At 39.2% G+C, this 21,483-nt stretch overlaps 1 protein-coding gene across 4 annotated transcripts in view; it reads right to left on the reverse strand.

Moving 5' to 3' along the window:
• Positions 1-21,483, reverse strand: part of CDK15 (cyclin dependent kinase 15) — a 101,980-nt gene that overhangs the window by 34,413 nt on the left and 46,084 nt on the right. For 3 of the 4 annotated variants that reach the window (XM_072121213.1, XM_072121215.1, XM_072121214.1), the window contains one exon: positions 8,864-8,912. In XM_072121213.1, the coding sequence (XP_071977314.1) occupies positions 8,864-8,912 (49 nt within the window). Of the gene's footprint in view, positions 1-8,853; positions 8,913-21,483 lie in introns of all 4 variants that reach the window. The other variant, XM_072121216.1, reaches the window with a different exon arrangement.

A 21,483-nucleotide genomic window follows, 5' to 3' on the forward strand; every position in this document is an offset into this window, starting at 1 on the left:
ACTTTCACTGGTCATTTACCAATCAAAAATAGAACAGAAGAAGAGAACAGAATAGAAAATAAACCGCCTGTATTTTGCGAGAAATTATTGTGACCTGCTGCCTCTATACACCCGGAAATTCTTAAAGGAAATCTACTGCCAGGAATCTTCATTTTTTTGCTTCATCTCTGTACATTTTTTTTACTATTTCTTGTACAGCTGCCCATCAGTAATCAAACTTTATGCTATGTATATGCAAATTACCTGAAGGCTACTCCGCATTGAGTAGCCTCTGTGTGCTCCCAGGGCTAAGGCTACTCCATGCCGCAAGTAACCCTGCAGATCAGCCCCATTGCAAGCTTGTGAATGTGGCGGCACACCCTGCACAGGCACAGTGGCCCAGGTGCGTTGCAGCTCAGTAAAGCCTTCACACATTTACATACATATATGCGCATATACTGTACATATACATACACGTGGAATTATATACTTAACAAAAAAGTGAAACAACTCATAATATGTCTTATATTCTAGTTTTGTTATGATTACTGCTTTGCCCACTTTTGGCATTCTCTTGATGAGCTTCAAGAGGTAGTCACCAGAAAATGTTTTTCACAGGTGCCCTGTCAGGTTTAATAAGTGGGATTTATTGCCTTATAATTGGGGTTGGAACCATCAGTTGTGTTGTGCAAAAGTCAGGAGGATACACAGCTCATAGTCCTACTGAATAGACAATTTGAATTTGTATTATGGCTTGAAAAAAGCAGCTAAGTAAAGAAAAACAGGCGGCCATCATTACTTTAAGAAATTAAGGTCAGTCAGTCCCCAAGTTGAAAGAATCCCCAAGTGCAGTTGCAAAAATCATCAAAGAAACTGGCTCATATGAGGACTGCCCCAGAAAAGGAAGACCAAGAGTAATGTCTGCTGCGGAGGATAAGTTCATCCGAGTCACAAGCCTCAGAAGTTGCAGGTTAACAACAGCTCAAATAAGAGACCAGGTCACTGCCACACAGAGTTCTAGCAGCCGACACATCTCTACAACAACTGTTAGGAGGAGACTGTGTGGAGCAGCCTTCATGGTAAAATAGCTGCTAGGTAACCACTGCTAAGGACAGGCAACAAGCAGAAGAGACTTGTTTGGGCTAAAGCAGACAAGAAATGGACATTAGACCAGTGGAAATATGTGCTTTGGTCTGATGACTCCAAATTTGAGATCTTTGTTACCAACTGCCGTGTCTTTGTGCAATGCAGAAATGGTGAACAAATGGGCTCTACATGCCTGGTTCCTACTGTGTAGCATGGAGGAGAAGGTATGATGGAAAATTGAAGGTATACTGAACCAGCATTGTTACCACAACATCTTTCAGCAGCATGCTATTCCATCCAGCTTGCATTTAGTAGGACCATCATTTATTTTTCAGGACAATGACCCCAAACACAACTCCAGGCTGTGTAAGGGCTATTTGACCAAGAAGGAGAGTGGTGGGGTGTTACGCCAGATGACCTGGCCTCCACTATCCCCAGACCTGACCTGAGTTGAGATGGTTTGGGGTGAACTGGACCGCAGAGTGAAGGCAAAAGGGCCAACGAGTGATAAGCACTTCAAGAGTGTTGGAACACCATTTCAGGTGACTTCCTCTTGAAGCTCATCAGGAGAATGCTAACAGTGTGTAAAGCAGTAAGCAAAAGGTGGCTACTTTAAGGAATCTAGAATATAAGACATATTTTCAGTTGTTTCACACTTTTTTGTTAAGTATGCAACTCCAAATGTGTTAATTCATAGTTTTGACGCCTTTGGTGTGAATCTACAATTTTTATAGTCATGAAAATACGGAAAACTCTTTGAATGATGTGTGTGTTCAAACTTGTAGTCTGTACTGTATATATATTACACAGCTTTACAAGAAATAGTAAAAAATGTAGGAATCTACCTTTGGATCTACTAAAAATAGTAGATTCCTTTAAAGGCAATCTACAGTCAGATTTCCTGACTATTAATTATGAACGTCGTTGGGTAGATCACAGCAGCGTGGTCAGAACACAATGTTTATTAGGAGCTCTGCTCCTTTAGTCTACTATAAAAACGAACTTTCTTTTTATGCTAATTAATAAAGTGCCCCATAGGGACATCACAAGAGACTCTAGTTATTCCCCTCTTCCCCTGGAGCACTTCTCTACCACCTCCCTGGGCGCTGCCCCCTCCTGCTCTTTGTTAGAACAATGCTAATTTACTCAGTGCTTCAGCAAGATTTCTGGAAGAAGGAGCAGGGAGGCAGGCGAAAAGTGTTCCATGGGTGTGTAATAGCCAAAGCAGCTGGCGTAAAAATAAAGTTAATTTTCTAAACTAAATAAGCATAGCTCCTAATAAATATGGGGCCACATTTACTAAGGCCCTTGTGCCAGTTTTCTGGCGGACTCTGCCCTTTCTTTTAGGTGTAAACAGCTTGCACAGGTATTTATAAGTGTCTGCACCACAACTGTGTTGCACGCGACCCTTTTGTGGCACGGCAGTACTACACATCATGCGACACAAACTTGGGGGCGTTCCGGTGCTCAGTCGGACCGTGTGCCAGATTTATCATGCAAAGTCTGTTGCACGCCCTATATTAAAGGTGTATCATAAAAAAGTTGGTGAACTCTTTCAGGCCAGTGCAGGGAAGCGCCATATTCATGATTTCTGGTGCCCATTCTTCATGAATCTGGAGCACGCTGCATTATACAGAGGAAAACTGCAATTAGTGTAGTTTGCACCACTTTTAGTAAATGTGCCCTAGTGTTCTAACCACTAGGGATCTCCTGCCCTTGCCACAGTGTAATTAGTCATTGGCTGGTTTCTGCAATGTCCATAAATACAGTCATTCTGACCTGTAAGTCAGTGATTCTGATCTATCTGCACATGAACGTGTGCTGTTCTCGGGCTGCGGATCTGTGGTCCGATTTTCTTTTCAGTATGTCATTAGTGTGTTTCTGAGCCATATGTCGGCAAAAACGGTCCATGCGTCATTGGTATGTTATTTTTGCAGATCCACAAAAAAGTTGAAGCCTGACAAATGATGTCCCAATCCCTTGAACAGTCACATGATTGTGTTAAATAGCAACCGATCCACAAAAACAGCCACATCTGTGTGTCATTAGTATTTTTCACATTCTCATATACTTCTATGAAAAGGCTCAAGCCGCAAACACAGGCAGGAAAAGGACCAGCTCCAAGTTTTCTACAATCTCATCACTCCCGTCATGTAAGCTTTTACTAAAGTGGTTGTTTTAAGCTCAATTCAGTTTGTGATGCAGTTTTCTTAGAAAAAAATCTGAAGAGGATCAAACTGGATCTTTAAAAAATATCTTTAAAAACCCGCTCCAAGATGCATCAAGAAAATGTACAAGACTACCCAAATAAATATGACCCAAACCAGTATCACAAAGTTCAGGATTAGTGTGGACATAATTTACTTTGTGTTCGTCTTCGTGTTTGTCTTTGTACCCCACATCAGGAGTAAATTATAAATCAGATATTTCACCAAACTGCTCTATGTGAATCCTGCCCCAGGGCTGTTAAATTGATGCTATTCATAGAATTGGAATCTTCCTGGAAAAAAATGACTATTTTAAGACAATAGCGGTATTAGCTAGGAACACACTAATGAACTGACTATGATTAATGTACTCTGCCAAATGCTGGTGTTAGCTCACGTTACAAACTTGCCTTGGCATTGCAAAACATATGAACCAATTTATAAAATCAAAACTTGATACAGACCAATTTAACGCCCAGATTGGCTTCATTCACAAACTACAAAGAGTCAAATATTTTTGCACGCTCCTTCATTTCCTGTTTTTTTAAGCTTTTTGGGATTTGTGTTCCCTTTAAACTTGATCTTTTAAATGACATATATATTTTTTTTGCATCGTGGCACCTGATAAGAATATAAATCCCTAGAAAAGCCAAGACTTTCCTTTGAAGTTGTGGTCTTTAAAATGGTTTGGCCGCTGGAAACCCCTGAGGGCGTGTGTTTTTCTTCTTTTCCTTTCAGCCTTCTCCCTTGAATGGCTGAAGGGTTGGATCATTTTATGAAGGACTGAAAATTGTCTGCAAAAGAGCGAGTGACAACTGCACTGAAAACAGGGGTCATGGCACCAATTGTGTCCTGAGCCCCTGTCCTTCACTTCAAATACAATGCTGGTATTATTGGCAAGAACAATTGCAGTGAAGACGAGAAATTAGTACTCCTTCTTAAAGGCAGGTCTATTCCAAAACGCTTTCTCGAATGTGATAGCTGCAGATGTTATTTCCCCTCCATTGAACATTTTCATTCTCACTGCTCTGCATTTTTATCAGCCTTGATAAGATGCATTAACTTATTCTTTTGTTGTGGCAATAATGAGCTGCCTCGCCATCCTCTGCAAAGGAATGACTTAAAATGTGTATATATTCTCAACAGAAATAAAGAACTACCAGCAAATCCAAAGAACTATTTACCAAAGTAGACAATGTTTATGAAAAATAATAAGAAATAGTAGTATATATTTTTACACACACACACACACACATATAGATAGATAGATAGATAGATAGATAGATAGATAGATAGATAGATAGATAGATAGAGATATATAGCAGTAATAGCAGTATAACCTGCACCCTGAGCATGAAACTTGTAAGACTAACATTTAACATCACAGTATCCCTAACAGGAAACCCATATGCCATATCAAACAATCACAACCCCTGTTACTAGGACAGATGTTAAATCTCATGTAGTTTAGACCTCATGGTATTTTAATATATTTTGCAGACTTTGCTAAACTTGAGGATTTCCAAACATCTGTTCCTGTGACCTGTCTTTACCATAATCCACCCACCCAAACTTACCACAATACACATTCTTGTACTGATGACCGGCCACATGTTACTCCTGTGATATATAGAGTTCTGAAGTGACTCTCAATGTATCATCAACTGGTGTGGGCAGTGGCTACAGCTAAGGATACGTTCCATTTTTTAGATGCAGATTTTGAAGCCAAAAGCAGGTGTAGGTCATAATGGGTGAGAACATATCATTGACAGAAGCTGCTCCTCATAATGAGATATATATGAGAACATATCATTGACAGAAGCTGCTCCTCCTCTTTTTTTCACTCTGTTCCTAGTTTGGACATCAAAAATTGCATCTGAAAAACTTAACGTGTGAACGCACCCTAATAGTGGGAAGTTTCCCAAAACCTTTTGTGTATTAACCATTAAGTGTATTTCAGGATTATTATAACTGACAGTGACTATAATAATAATTGCGTATACTGTGCAGCTACATGTAGGTTACTCTGTTCATGTATTAGATAATTTTTGCCAAAACTCAATTGCTGTCTAGGGGTCTCCAGAAAAAAGGGGGTTTCCTGCAAATTCAGATCTCTGTTCAGCTGCAGCTTTCAGTCACTCACTACTAGTCTAGTCTAGCTCTGATCTTTGCTGACAGATCTCAGTTTTGGGAGAGTGAAATGGCAGTAAACACTTGTGAAGGACTTTGTTTAGGGACTTTTTGGCTTGGTAGTTGATGGGCAGTGTCTATGTACAGCACATTGTATATGATCTATCTCTGGCTTATACTCTGCACCCACTGGCACTTTTCATGGGACACTCTGACTATTATTACAGGATAAAAAAAGAATTCAGCCACAGGCTTCCTACACCTCATCTCCTAACAACATGCCTGCCCTCAGAATTAGAATATCAGAATTAGTATTATACCTACTATAATCATTTAACTTTTTGAAACTTTTCTAAGGGGTTGTTCTAGAAGACCAAGTTATCATCGAATCCTCAAAACCATAGGAGTGGTCCCATATACTAAAGGGTAGTGGTTAACTTGGGACAATTTGAGGCAGTGTTTTATCTGTGAAATGAGACCATCATATGGCCAGTGCCAGATCGAACAAGCTTGTGTGCCTAATGGTTCATACTTAATACAGATCCTACGTATACTATCAGTATATTATTAAAGAAATATATCTATATAAATATAGAACACTGATAATATGTTTGGTACATCTGGTTAGATAGATGTGTCTAGCCATATTTAAGTTACAGTATTATTAGCTGAATGTTAACATTTAGTTTCCATAGTCTATAGTACAGTCAATACCAGAATCAATATTCATTAGCAATAAACACAGCAAACAGATATAAATCCATGAATCTATGTGTAAATGTTACATTTCATAGGATTATTCCCATTTTCCTGTGCAATTCAGGCAAAGTATGTTTTCTTGCCTCACACTTAATTGAAAATGAATTCAGCAAATTCTCACACACAGCAAATGGTGAGTCGTGTGAGATCTTTCAATGTTACTGCTGTTTTCTTCTCTTGTTAGACACAAGTTTCGAGTCTAGTTGCCTTTGACAGTCCCAGTTGGGGCTTCCTTTTAAGAGCGAGACCCCTCCCATGCTGCCATCTGTTCAAGTGTTTCATGCTCAGGCTCACATATTGTAGTATATGGCGTGAGGGATGGGGCACATATTTTTACGGCTGGCTGGCTGAGGGAGGCCTGCAGGTGCCATCGTCTGTGTTGTGTCAGGTGAAGGGGTGAGAAAGAATCTAAGGGAGACAGGTGTGTGGATGAATGGAAAAGTATCATCTTCTTGAAAAATGTTAAAACAACATCACAATGGAGATTTTCAACACAGGGACTTTGTTTTAATCAATGTCTTCTACAATGTCTAAATTCTATACTTGGAATATGATACATGTGGTCAAATATGGGGAGAACAATCACATCACTTATAAGCTGGAACTACTATCTTTAGGTAAACTTTTTCAGTTAAATCCACTAGAAAACAAAGACTCAAGGGGAGATTTATCAGAAGTTTCTCAGGTACAATTGTTTTAGTTGTTCATGGCAACCAATCAGAACTCAGCTTTTATTTTATAAACTTCACAAACTTGCAGGAAATTGGTGAGATCCCCTGACCTCCAGAAAAAAATTGTCACTTATGTTAGATCTTAATTATCATCACCATTATGCACAAACACATCTATGGAAAGAGCTAGAGATGAAAGAATGTACAAATATATATCTATGTGTTAGGATTGATATATCATTAAATATGTAAAAATACTAATCTAAAATGATTTTGTGGCCCTTTGAAGCAGCACTAACTTTTCAATATTGTAAAAATGGTATGCACACAAATACCTGTCACATAAAAACTACACAGTTCGGACTCTTGTGGTCCTTTTTTATAAAACTTGTGAGCACCATAATAATAATTCCTTTATTTATATAGCACACACACAGATTACACAGTGCTGCACAGAGCTGCCATATCAGTCATATAGGATAAATCTGGATAAGCTGCATATGCATCCATACCTTCTCAAGGTAATCATTTATATGCAGGTTACCATGATCAAAAAATAAACTATTAAAGGTATAATAGGTATAAAACTCTAAATCATATATTTTATGGTTGTATCACATCAACATATTACACAGAGCCTAGGCCAGACTAGGACTAATGGTCAGACACATAAATATAGATGGCGCTTGCATGGCAACCTGTCGTTCCTAGCTCCTAACATGGCCCCTCTTTTATTCCTGGTCTCCAGAAGGCTTTCACTCTAAATTTAGGCCCTTATTATGGTCCTCTGACCCTATATCATTTCCTTTTTTTCTTTTTCTGAACCAAATGTATAGTGGTGTGTCATGTGGAGCACTTCTATTTGAAAAAATGGACTTGTATATATGGTTCTGGCAAGGTCTGTTCGTTCACAGTAGGATCTGTTTATTTCCAAGACATAAACAAGTAAAAACAGGACAACGTGTTTCGCACCTTCTTTTGGTGCTTCCTCAGTTCTAAAAATAATAATAATCATTCAAGGGAAGTTATCACAAAAAAAGGAGATCCCTGTATATAAGGGTAGTGGATAAGTTGATCCATGGATTATGAGTTAAACTATTTGTAATAGTAAGTAGTGGCTCTTATAGCTAATCTATGAGGTTTATCAAAACAGTAACAGATGTATCCAAGTGCACTTTTTATGTATAATTTAAATAAATAGGGCAATTTAGAAATCATGATTATCTCGTAAATAATAAATGGATGTATAAAAAGATAAATAGACAAGGGAGTGGCTGAAGATGGTCCCATGACACCATGGCACTTCTGGACACTTCTGAATTTTTTTGTTTGCCCCTAGCAGAAAAATATTGCAGCTTCACCAGGTGCTGGCAAGATTTGATTCTTACCAAACCATAAAATCAGGTTTAATAGATTTTCCAAACTGGAAAACCTATGGCCACCAGGAACATGATTTGTGGAATGGAAAGGTACTTGGTGATGCGTTGCCCTGGTGTTGACACATTTGGTTGAACTGAAAGTGTTGGCAATCGTGTAAAAGGGGAAGGGTAACATCACTCCTAAACATTATCATAGTACCTCCTCTGCTCGCTGTGTACACTATTAGACTGCCTGGTTGTGCTGGAAAAGTATTGTTTATGTTCATTACAAGTAATTCCATTTCCTTTACTAGTGGAATAGCAGAGTAATTCAGGCTAAGAACAACTGGGTCGTGACCCATCAACAAATTAAAGATCAGTAGACTATAAATGTCTTCATATACAGACACATGATGCTGCTCAGAGGTAGATTCTTTTGACAATAGCTAAGTCCTGTATTATTGGACTATAAGACACACTTTATAGCAGACAAAACTTCACTAGCAGGGTGCCATCACAATATAATAGAGATATACATATCAATTGTAGTGTACACATATTTACTGATTGAGCATTGTTATATATATTTTTGAGGACTTCCTTCTATATGCTTTAACATGTCTACATGACTTTTTTTCTTTTCCGCATATGGTATTTCAATACCTTGTCTTACCTGTCCCAGACACTTCCAAATGGCTGCTTCCCACTCAGTGTAAGCCATTCTAAAACACATCAAAAACAGATATAAGAAAATCAAATTTATCAACACAAAATTAGATGTATATAGATTAGGCAGATATCTGCATCCTGTACATGCTGGAAATAATGACATTGCAAATGGTCATTGATAATGTCAGAATCTCAGAATTTTATTAAAGGAGCTTTAATCGGCTCATAAACATTATTGTCAGGCAACATTCACACCAGTGACAGAAGTCTGTTGTGCTGATGCTCTGATGGATTGTCTGCAGACAGCATAGTTACTTTTTATGTGTAAAGCAACAGAAACCAGATGGAAGGGATCCTCTATTATTAGGACTGATACAAAAAGAAAGGGAACTTTAATGTCTTTTCTGATCCTTTTCTGCTAGTGGTGTGAACATAGCCTAAATTGTATGAGGAGGCCAAACTTTTCTCTCATTACAACATGTCTGATCCATCCATCTTTTCTCTCATTTCAACATGTCCGATCCAAATGGCAGCTCATTTCTTTCTGCTAATTTTGCGAACAAAAAAAAAAATAAAAAAATGATGTAAAAATGAAAAAAATCTTTGTATGTAAAGCACTACAGTATACAGTATATAGCTTAGCCAATTCACATGAATATTACTCACAAGAACAGATAATGATAATTTTTTTAGCTTCACAGATGGAATCTGTACAGAGGAGCTGTTACAAATTACAGAATATTAAATTACATATTTTATTGATTGCTTTTGTGGCTTTGGTCAATTTGGTATATTCTTGTCTAATCATCCACCAGTCCAAAACATATGGTCCGAAGAAGATCCTAAATGAAATATCTTATACCCATCAAGTGACGGTAGCCTTTCATTTTCACATAATCTTCGGAGCCACACCCAGTGAAAATACAAGGTTTCTGCCTCTTTGGCAAGGATAAGCTACAAATTTCAAAGGGGTAATTTATTTTGAACTAGTCAGGGGCAGGCTTACTTTGGCCCATCGGTGGATTGGTAAATACACAAGTAGCAACACCTTTGCTATGGCAGGGGACTCCATCCCTACAGGAGGCCCCTGCTCGAGTTCTACCACTGTAGCTCAGGCTTTCAAAAGCCCCTGCATATTTACAACACAGATGCTATTGACACTGAGTGCAACACTGCAGATAGACTTCCCCTGCACACGTCACACTCTGACCCTGGATGTACAGCCAAGTGATAACATCTTCATGCTGGGGATTGGGAAGAACATGATATATAATGGATAGACAGCATGTAGAATAGATGGAGGACACTGTATATAGAATGGATTGGGGGCACAGAACAGGTGGTCCCCAACTTAAGGACCCCCGACTTATAGATGACCCCTATTTACAGACGGACCTCTCTGCCTGCTGCGACCTTTGGTGAGGCTCTCTGGATGCTTTATTTTAGCCCCAGGGTGCAAAAATCAAATGTCTGTAATACAGTTTTATTGATAATCCTTGTTCCCATGACATCACAAAATGTTAAAGTCCAATTGTCACTGGGACAAAAAAACTTTAGTCTGGAGTTACAATTATAATATATACCTGTTCCAATTTACATACAAATTCAACTTGAGAACAAACCTAAAGAATCTTGAATCATGTACATAACCCACAGACTGGCTGTTTGTTAAATAGATGGAGGACACAGTATATAAGGAAAGATGGAGGGCACAGTTTATAGACTGGATAGGGAGGCACAATATATTGACTGGATTGGGACAGTATATAAAATGAAAAGGCACAGTATATAGAATGAATGGTGTCCACAAGTTAAAAAAATACTCTGCGGGGCTCTGTATCATTGAAAAAGTTGTATCATATAAATGAGCTCTAAATTGGAGTAAATCCTATTTACATTTATAATTTACAGAGTGTTTATGTAAATGAATAATTGCGAGGGGATTAAATACAGAATAATAATAGGCCATTAAATATGAAATCATTGATTTGTGATTATAAGTATAATTAAAAAAGGGTAATATAAAGATAACAATAAAGCAGAGCATTGTACAAAACATAATCCATACACAGTGACACTGTATAAAATAATGAGAGAGGGGAATTAGATAGGTAAAAAAATTCAGTGAGGGAGCTATATATAATTCATGTGGAAAAATGTATCATATAATTAATTGTGGGGCACATAATAAAATTTATTCAGGGGCTATTTATTGTAATTACTGTTCGTCTGCCCCCTGCCCCCTCCTGTAATTGGTGCAGGCTTACCTGCCGCCCTGTGCACCACTACTAACCTGATGACGTCATTGGAAGCAACAACAGATAACACAGATTGCGAGTATTACAGGTTGGGGTTCGGTACCTGAACTTAGTCAGCTTTTTTTAAATTTAAAGGGTCCGCTCATCACTATTTGTAAAATATTGAGAGGTTGCAGTGCAATTCTTATATATATATGCAGGGGGAACAGCGTGGTTGTGCTATGGGGTATAATTGTATGTGGTGTCAGTTGTGTTGTGGGGTTATTCCGATGCAATTATTCTGAAAGTGACTGTGGTATCTTTAGGGCTGCAATGTGGAGACTGTGGAGAAAGGGACTGTGGAGATGTCTTACAAGGACCCATTTATAGGTGGCTAATTCTGCAGTGAGGGTAGTCTTTAGGCAGTTTTGGACCCAAAGAAGAAGACATGTCACCCGTGTGGCACTATAAACAAGTTTTGCTGATCAGTCTGTAGTCAGTGAATGGCTATTTGGTGTGAGACAACTTTCAACATATGTATTGTTATTTCCAGTGTCAATGAGAAATCTGCCTTGTGTATATATTGCTATGACCCAAAGACGGGATGCAGGATGGTTATTGCCATCAGTTATTATTGTTGTCAGCATTTGGTAATTGGTAACATTGACGCTGAGTGCTGACACTTACATCCCTAACCAAAGTCCAGCATGCAGTAGTAAGGTGGCCCCCAAGATCATTTCCACTGGTGGGCCCTAGGCACCGCAGTCTGACCCTGATCAGGAGGAATGAGGTACAGTATGTTAGGAATATATTCAACATTATCATCCAACAATATCATTCTACATTTAGGAGCTGTAGTCTCTCCTGCATCATTCTGATGTGTATGGAAAAAATTTGTAAAAGTAGTAATAACTTACATTTAGCTTTCTCTGTATTTCTGGTTGTCCGATTTTTGGCTATTGTACTGTGACTATCCTTTTGTGTATGCGATTCTGTACCGTATATATGCTATCTCTGTTGACATCCGGATTGTTTACCACCCTTTTATGTTAATTGTTTGTCTTGTTTTGTGTCTGCACTTTGGCATAGGGAGGGACTGTCTTCGTATTTGTATTATTATATATTATTTGCCTATTATACGCAGAGGCAAACAGGCAAGGCTGTTGGGGGGGTTGGAGTTTTTGGGTGGTGCATCTGTCGTTCCTAAGTCCAGTGTGCTCAATTGCAATAACACAAGGTTATAATAAAAGATGCCCCATAATTATTTCATGAAAGATGTAAGCATTTACTAAAATTTATATGTCTGGTAGAGTGGAGGGTCCACTTTAAAACAGCTTACAGTGATGGGGGCAGTATAGAATTGGATATAGTCAATGAACGAATAGTACAAAAAATGTAGCAGGCTTTATTGCAGCTCAAATCATGCAAGTATTTCTCTCATTTTGATCCATGTCTAAACCTAAATGTATTTAATAGATCAGTTGTGTTTGTGACCATTATTACTATTATTTTCCAATAAATGTAGTCCCTAGAGCTACTATCGGTGAGCACAGTTTCTAGTATTCTTGAATGAAATATCACAGTCTACACCTCATTATGGCTGTCAATAGCATCAGAACCCAACACCATTTCATGTCAAAGATGAGGACCCGGATTCACTGGTTCCCGTTTACAGACGGCTGCTGCTCAGCTGTCATGGCTCCAATATTAATTGGATTTATCCATCATACCCTTTAAGTACTTTCTATACCAAGAGTTTATAAAAATAAATAGAATAAAATATCAAACACATTCATGAATAAGTCAATGGTGTTTTATTTTGCTTATACACTTCTACTTTGCATTTCACTAGAGTCTCTCATTGGAGCTCTGAGCCCTGGAATTGTTTTTGTATTCCCCCAAACTAAAATATTAATATTATTTTATATAGAACTGCAGACAAATAGTGATGTGCTGTTATTTAATATTGCCATGGGGTTCTGGTGGTAGATGGTATCTTTAAGGAGCAGGGAGCTTGTGGGAAAAAAATCTCTCTCTATTTCTAATCTTCTGCCTCCTTGATGTTTGCAGATTGTTTTATTAACAAGTGCCACATTCAATACCGAGTTTTGCCCAAAAGTGAATTGAAGCAACTGCAAAACTATCAAAGCAGTGGAAAGCATACATAATTCATAGGGACCCTCTAATCTCTTCAGGGTAGAAAGAAATCAAAACAATTTGAATACAATGTATTGAAAGTGACCTGATGGTTGTATGGGATTGGAAGTACTTCTTCACACTCTCTCCATGAGACACATCAGAACAACTGTAAGAGATGTAAGGAGCAGGCAGGTGGTAAGGTTTAATATAAGAGGGTATCTTCTCAAGGGCTTGTTCCACTACTTCTCCTTACAGATGCACAATGTGAAAAAAATATGAGACTAAGGAGCCTGTTGCAGTGTATAAAGGATTGTAATTTGTGTGTGAGCCTGCATATCTCATGACTGATAGATAAATGCAATATGGGGATGATGTGGACTTTGTTTGGATTTACCCTTTATGGAGTCTTACAATCCATCACAGAAATTCCGTAGTGTAAATTTTAATAGCAAAAACATCCGACCACCTATGAGGCCTCTGGGTTCTTAGTCTATGGCAAATCTGAATTGTATTTACAAAATAATCCACAGCAGAAACCCAAGGCGGTGGCCGCTAACCCGATGCCCATCCGCCAGGTGTGATCTTACACTAAAGGGGTTTTCCAACAACATTTGGCATAAACAAACAGAGCTGGAAACAAATGGCGCTATGTTGTGAACTGTTGGTGCAGCTATGGACGTCACAACTGCAGTTACAGTTTGTGGCCACTAGAAGAAGACAACTACTCTTGACTACCTTCTTTAAATTAACACCATGCTGGGTAGTCTAAGTATTTTACTGGAGAAGCCACTGCATAAATGTAAGGCCTACAGGATTTGTGGGACATTGATGTTATCCATAAACCAGAAGCTAAAATGAGAAAGGTGGAAAAACCATAGAAATACCGTACACTACTTTTTTTATTATTTCCATTTTTAACTAAAATGCTTTCAGACCATGTAAATGAGGTTACAAAAAGCTTTACATATGAATTGGAAGCTGAATGTTAACAGATATGATGTAAGGTGTGCTGGAGGTGTGCTGTGTGATGGAGGTGTGCAAAAATTATGCCAAGATACACTCAGGTGACGTCATCCTGAGCGCCTCTGGCTCATTTACATATCTTTTAATAGTCATTTTTGTAGCAAATATGCCATTTCTTTATGCAATAAAAACTGTTCCAATTAGTGCATAAAGAAACAAGCATGCAAAGCTGAACATCTACCATTAATCAAACTGAAGTCTTTTAAGTACTTCTGCTCGGAACCAGCTATTTGAACCTTTTATTGCAGCATAAGCAATAACTTTTATTTTGTGAAAGGCCAAGCATGTTTTACAATCCCTTTTTTTGTGGACAGTAAGGGTGTGTACAAATATTTCTTGCACAGCCAAATTGTAGGGGAACAATAACAATTCATAACTTTCCCACAGTCATTGTTATAGTTTTAAATGATATTTTACTGCCTATTTTTTCTAATTTTTGCAACTCCTTTGAAGACTTCTAGAAAATGAAAAATAATGAAAATGAAATACCAGCAATTTTGTTTCTTTAAAAAATTACATTTTTTTAATAATAAACTTTGTGAATCAAAATCAAAAGAATACATAAATTTGGGTCCGTGGGTGCGGGTGTGTCCCGTGCATATTGCTAGATTGGCAATATACTGGCCAATCATTTGCACGGCTGCCAATCTGGCAATATGTCCAGGTCACAGAGGAAGCACCCAAAGCCTGGACCTGAACTTAAAAAGCATTCCCACTCATTTTTACTTCTGACAGAAGCAGCAATGTAAAAGTAAAAATATTTGGGTTTATTGTATTCCCTCTCTTGTTCATGTTTAGTTTTGTAATTTGGCTGTATATAAATATATTACTGGGGGGTCGGCGGCCGTATATAGATGTATTACTGGGGGGTGAGGCGGCTGTATATAGATGTATTACTGGGGTTGAGGTGGCTGTATGTAGATGTATTACTGGGGGGTGGGGCGGATGTATATAGATGTATTACTGGGGTTGAGGTGGCTGAATGTAGATGTATTACTGGGGGGTGAGGCGGATGTATATAGATGTATTACTGGGGTTGAGGTGGCTGTATGTAGATGTATTACTGGGGTTGAGGTGGCTGTATGTAGATGTATTACTGGGGGGTGGGGCGGATGTATATAGATCTATTACTGGGGTTGAGGTGGCTGTATGTAGATGTATTACTGGGGGGTGAGGCGGATGTATATAGATGTATTACTGGGGTTGAAGTGGCTGTATGTAGATGTATTACTGGGGGATTGTCAGCTGTATATAGATGTATTACTGGGGGGTAAGGCGGCTGTATGTAGAAAGCAGAAATCCTACTAGGTAGATAAAATCAAATAGGACTGAGCTAAAGGGTAGTGTGAAAGTATATTTATACGGACCATAGGAGACGATCCTGGACACCGGTTTCGCTTTGTCAAGGTTATACTGTATGTAGATGTATTACTAGGGGAATAGAAGAAAGTGAGAAGACGTGTAGGCTTGCTACATTTAGTGGGGTCCTCCACCGTTTTTTGTGCCCAGGGGCCCCAACCAACCTTGATACGGCCCTGCTCACCAGTGAATAGCAACGCACCCAACAGTACCCAACTGTTTACTGACTGTCTGCAGATGGGTCTCTCCTCTTTTTAAGGAAACTCTGGTTTGGTTAGATTAAAACAGTTTCTTTCTAGGTGTGGTTAGCTTGTCAAAATGATCTACTCCAGATTTACCAAATTACAACTTTTTAGAAATTCATAAAAATAGTTGCAACCTCACAGTAAAGGGGAGGCTTCAAAAGCAATATCTCCGGATGGAAATGTGAGACTTTATGATAAAATGTATCAAACATGATACAGAGTTTCATCTTACCAATTATGAATAGTTTATGTTCTTTTTCAGCTAAAAACCCTGCATCCAGATGTTACTAGTTAACGGTGATATCTGAAAGGGGCTGCATAGTTTTTAAAATCTCGCTGTTGATAAATCAGGTTAAACAACTAACCACATCCACTTTCACATCCAACTTTCAAAACTGGAGCGAGAGGAAAAATATTTCAAATGTAAAGCTAAAATGTACCAAATGGCATATTATGTGCCATTTTTATGGGAACCAGCACCATGACATCATCCAGAAATTCAACTCTTAGGCCCCTTCCACACTAGCGAGTGTGATGCGATGAACTCGCATCACACTCGCAACGCAAGCTGCCGGGAACGCACGGCCCGAACGCTGCACCGCGGGAGTGAACTCAGCATGTCAGTTCACTTCCGCGGTGCAGGGTTCGGGCCGTGCGTTCCCGGCAGCTTGCGTTGCGAGTGTGATGCGAGTTCATCGCATCACACTCGCTAGTGTGGAAGGGGCCTTAGGCTACATGCACACAACTCTAGCTAGAACACATCACCATGTCTTTAAATGAGAAAATGAATGAGTGAATCGATGATGCAAGTATTCCCTTCTTGCCCACTGGTGCCAACACTGTAATCAATAACACTATGGCGCTTCTGTTAGTGGTGAAAAAGGGAATCCCATTCCCAGCAGTGTGGTCAGCCCACAAAAAAGGTTTCTGCATGTGGACCCAGACTTTAGATGTACAAAGTCACAAAGCCAGACAGCTTAGCACTGAAGTCACGCTCTCCCAGTCCCCATTTATCATGATTAAGGGCTCATGCACACAGGAGAGGAGGAGGGGGTGAACGCTGCTCGCCTCGCCCCTCTCCATAGAAAATAGTAGCTGCACGGCCGTCAATACTGCCAAAGATAGAAGAAGCTGTATCTTTTTGTGGCTACGGCTCGGAATGGTGAGCCCTTGTTGCGCTCACCGTACCAAGCCTGTGTGCCATAGCCGTCTATGGGGAACGTCATGTGCATGAGCCCTAATTGTGATTAATGTCCATGCCAGAATTCTAGTGTACAGGATTTATTAATCCCCCATTGTGTGTAAATAAAATTGCTTCTTTTTTTTTTTTTGCAAAACATCCTATAAAATACCATGTTTATACACATAAAGTGTAGTTTTTAGTTTGGTAGTTTTTTTTTAAAGCTGTAAGCTGTTTGTATGTTGACAATACTAGATGTCCCTATGTGAACCCCTTCCCTCAGTCATATACAGTATACTTGTATAACAAATTTTCTTTTCTGCTGCATTCACTGTATGTAAATTTACATTTTTGAAACATAATGTGATAGAATTTGTGGAAATTTGTACTTGTAAAAGAAAAATACTAAGAAAATGAGTCATGCAGATACAAATGTGTTTTAGTGCGGGACATTAAAAAGTCATTATTTTACCATAGCGGAAACCCCTGACCTGATGGTGACAGCCGGAGCACATTGTGTATGAGCCCATTTAAACTGTCCTCACCCCTCTAATGTCTGCCAGAAGCAGCCAATGTGACCTGCATAAAGTACACAACCAGAGATGAGTGAATCCTTGTGGTATTTAGACTGCGGAACAGATGTGCTATAGAACAGTTCTGGAGACCCCCACAAATCCCACATAGCATTTGTCTATTTATCTCCATTTCATTTTCCTTTGATGAAACCAAAATGGCAGCCAAATCTCTCTGGTCAGCAGGATCAGACTACGGCCACATCAATATTCCAACCAGAAAGTATCTTTGGAATTGGGCAGCCTCCGGAGCGGAGAAATGCATGTCTGGGTTACCTCCTTTTTTCAGATGGTGTGAATTTAAATAAACAAAGGAGAAAATTCTGAAGAGCGCCAGCTTACGTTCTTTCCACATATTGCAGTGATCTAAGTTTACATAATAATCCAAACCTTATTCCATATCAAATGTAGATTATCAGATGTGAGCCAACAAATGCTTGAGTGTTGTGCTTGTTAGTTTAATATTTCAATAACAGGTTAGGTTTAACTCCTTCCTTGACAGACTAAAGCTAGTCAGAAACCCTGGTAAATAACTAATGGTCTTACATGCCTGTTCCATGTAAGTTGTCACATATCTCTATGATGTATTGCCGCTAGGCTACATTAACAAAAGGAACTTGAGGTTCTTAGTTACATTTTGATTAATTTGCATAAGCCACTAACCTCTTCACGGTGATCTTGTTTTAGTGGGTCCCTCCACTACTGGGTGCTGCATCATATGGCATAACCGCCGGTGCAACACAGCAATGCCAGGGACCAAGATTGAAAGGGTTGGCCCCTTTACCTCATGTTTTTTGTATGATGCCCGTGGATACCTCATGTAGTCTAAAGTTGATCATAGATATGAAAACACAATTTAAGTTAAATTGTCCACTTTAACTCATGTTTTTCGTAATGTGTGTGTAAGTGTGAGGGGCACGATATGAGGGAATCAACCAATATACATTTATTAATAGTTCTGCTCTGCTTTATTGATATATAAAGTGAAGCGTCCTGTCTTTTGCCTCATCAGTCAGTCATTGCTGACCAAAAAATGTCTGCAGGTGGAGTGTGATGCGATCTCTACCTGTTCATGAGCAATCGCCCTGCCAGGACCTCATGATAGAATTCATTAATACAAAAAAAATTTTATGATCAGGAATGTTTGGTTGATGAGGCAAAGACTGGAGGCTTCACTCAAGAAAGCAGAGCAGAACTTTTCATAGATGTATATTGGTAAATTACCTAATATTCTGCCTCCCTCACACATTAAAAAAAACTACCTCTTTAATTGTTCTCATATTTATGGTCAACTTACAATTGATTTCACGGGCAACATACCTTGAACAGTTGTGAAAGAAATCGCTGATCTCTATGAAGTGGAGGATATGAGCTTTAGCTCACAACTTCCCCAAAGCTTGGTGACCCATGAATGGTCCGTCTTGTGTTCATGGTCCACGAAACATTTTATATATTGTTTGTGCGTGTGCTCACTATAGAAACCAACCATCTCAACTTTCTCAGTAATCCACACTACAGTGACTGCAACACAAGAGGGGACCAATATACAATCACAAAATGAGGCCCTCATATTTATGTTTGGGTGGTGAAGAGGTTAACATCCCCGATCACTCTGGAAAGGGAACAATTAGATCCCCCTCCCACCACACATCCTGCTGAATATTTTTGCAGAGTTGTTTGCTTGTCTAGTAAACTCTGACTGCAGAGGTAATCAGGGTTCTGTTTTCCATTAGCCTGGCTGCCCCAGAGAGGCTCCTCCAGGATTTCACAAGCCTCTCAAGCTGCTAGAACCTGTGTTTTGCTGTATATATATGGAACTTTTATTGTGTTTAAAGGAGGAGTTTATGAGTTCTGGGTTACACATATACCATGTTTTTCACCCGAATTAAACCAGTAAAGTACATTTCTTAAAGGGAACCTGTCACCAACGCACTATTTTACACTAATAACATGTTTCCAAAGCCCATAATATAATAAAAGCATACGTGCATTTGTCATGTTTGTGGGATGTGTACATCAGCTAATATCATGACGATATAATGACGATATTAGCTGTTGTACACATGCCACAAACATGACAAAAGAACATATGCATTTGTCATGTTATGGGCTTTTGGAACATGTTATTAGTGTAAAATAGTGCGGTGGTGACAGGTTCCCTTTAATAGAATCAAGATGTGTTAAAAGAAGAAACTAAATCAGTGTAGTTTCATATACATTAAAATCTACATCTAATATGAATGTATTATCTTTTGACAACATAACACAATGATGTGGCTCAGATTGTATGATAAATGCGTCACATCATTAGCTATATTATATTCCACCTGTTGGTTGGATTAATTCATGTTAATGTTTTTCACCACATTGTGGCTGGATAGTAACTACCCTTTTCTGCTGAACCACATCACTTTTTCATTTAGCCAAACCCCTTGTGAAGCAAGGTTAAAAGGAGTCTAAAACACATAATGGCTGACCACACTACAGGCATGAGTTTCCTTGCATCATCCTGATCTATGATGCAAGGAATACCTGATTCCCCCTTTAAGAAACAGTAATTGATTACACTACAGTGCTGCTAAGGTTTAGAGGGGAAAAAGGGACTACTTGCATCAAAGATGGGGGTAAAATCTTTGCCCTATGACACTTTGCCTGTTGAAACTTAGGATACTGAACAATCAGGGGCATGATGGCACATGTAATGCAGATCAGACTGCCATTATAAGAAACTAAATAAAGGGTCTCGTTGACTAGGAGCATGTGTTCATGCGTGGCACTTGCCTTTTGTTTACAAAAGCAAGACAATCCCATGTGGGCGGTGCTTGGCCCAATCACATATGCGTCTCCATAAAAAAACATGTGCATTCAGTAACCAGCACCCGGTGTCTTGCTTTTACACAATGCAACAAAATGGCTTCTTGTTACTGATCGCATGCATTTTATGGAAACCCATATGCGATGGGGCCGAGCACCACCCACGGGGGTTTGCCTTGCTTGTGTGATGACACAGTTTAATAAATGACAGCCAGCATGGGTTTACTAAGGATAGAAGTTGTCAGACTAAGGCTATATTCACACAACTGTAGGGGGACGTATGTACGTCTGCAAGCTTGCGGACGTACATACATCCCCCATAGGCCGGCAATGTGTGCACAGAGCGATAAGAGACGCGCGGCACCGTACCGCTCCGTACACAGGAACAAGATAGGACATCGCTATGGAAACGGGACGGGTCACCATTCTTCCTCTCCATCGCAGCGAACGTATGCCCGTCCGGCTAACCTGATCTGCTTCTATGAAGAGGTGAGCAGATGCCTCGACAGAGAAGCTGCTGTTCTTGGACTATATATAGAACTGTTTCCCCTAAATCCCTTCCTCATCCAATCCCTTCCCTGATTGAACTTGATAGACTGTCTTTTTTCAACCCTATAAACTATGTAACTGACTTTATTTAAGCCAAATAACTGGCGTACCTGCTTTTTACCATATTTATTATACATCTTAAAATGGAGGCAGACCAATGCGATGCATTACATTATCAGGCCTGTAGTGCCATGAAGAATGAGAACCAATACAGCAGAGATACATTTAAGATATAGACACAATTGCTCAGCACAGGGCTGTCAATTGTCAACCAAACCACCTATATGATAATCTACCATTGAAGGGGAGTGGCTTAGGATGCAACAATTTGCACAAAATTTCAGTGCAAATAACTAGTCAATATTGGTTAATATGCTCCTCTGAAAGCGAAAGTGCAAAATATTTCCTTTATACTTTTCCTGCTTTTTAAGATCTACTTCTACCGTGGCCAAAAATGCATTTTAACTTCCAAATAACATTTCATTTTTAATTCCATATGACAAATG

The sequence above is a fragment of the Engystomops pustulosus genome, chromosome 8, assembly GCF_040894005.1.
Source record: "Engystomops pustulosus chromosome 8, aEngPut4.maternal, whole genome shotgun sequence".
In the NCBI taxonomy this organism is placed as follows: Eukaryota; Metazoa; Chordata; class Amphibia; order Anura; family Leptodactylidae; genus Engystomops; species Engystomops pustulosus.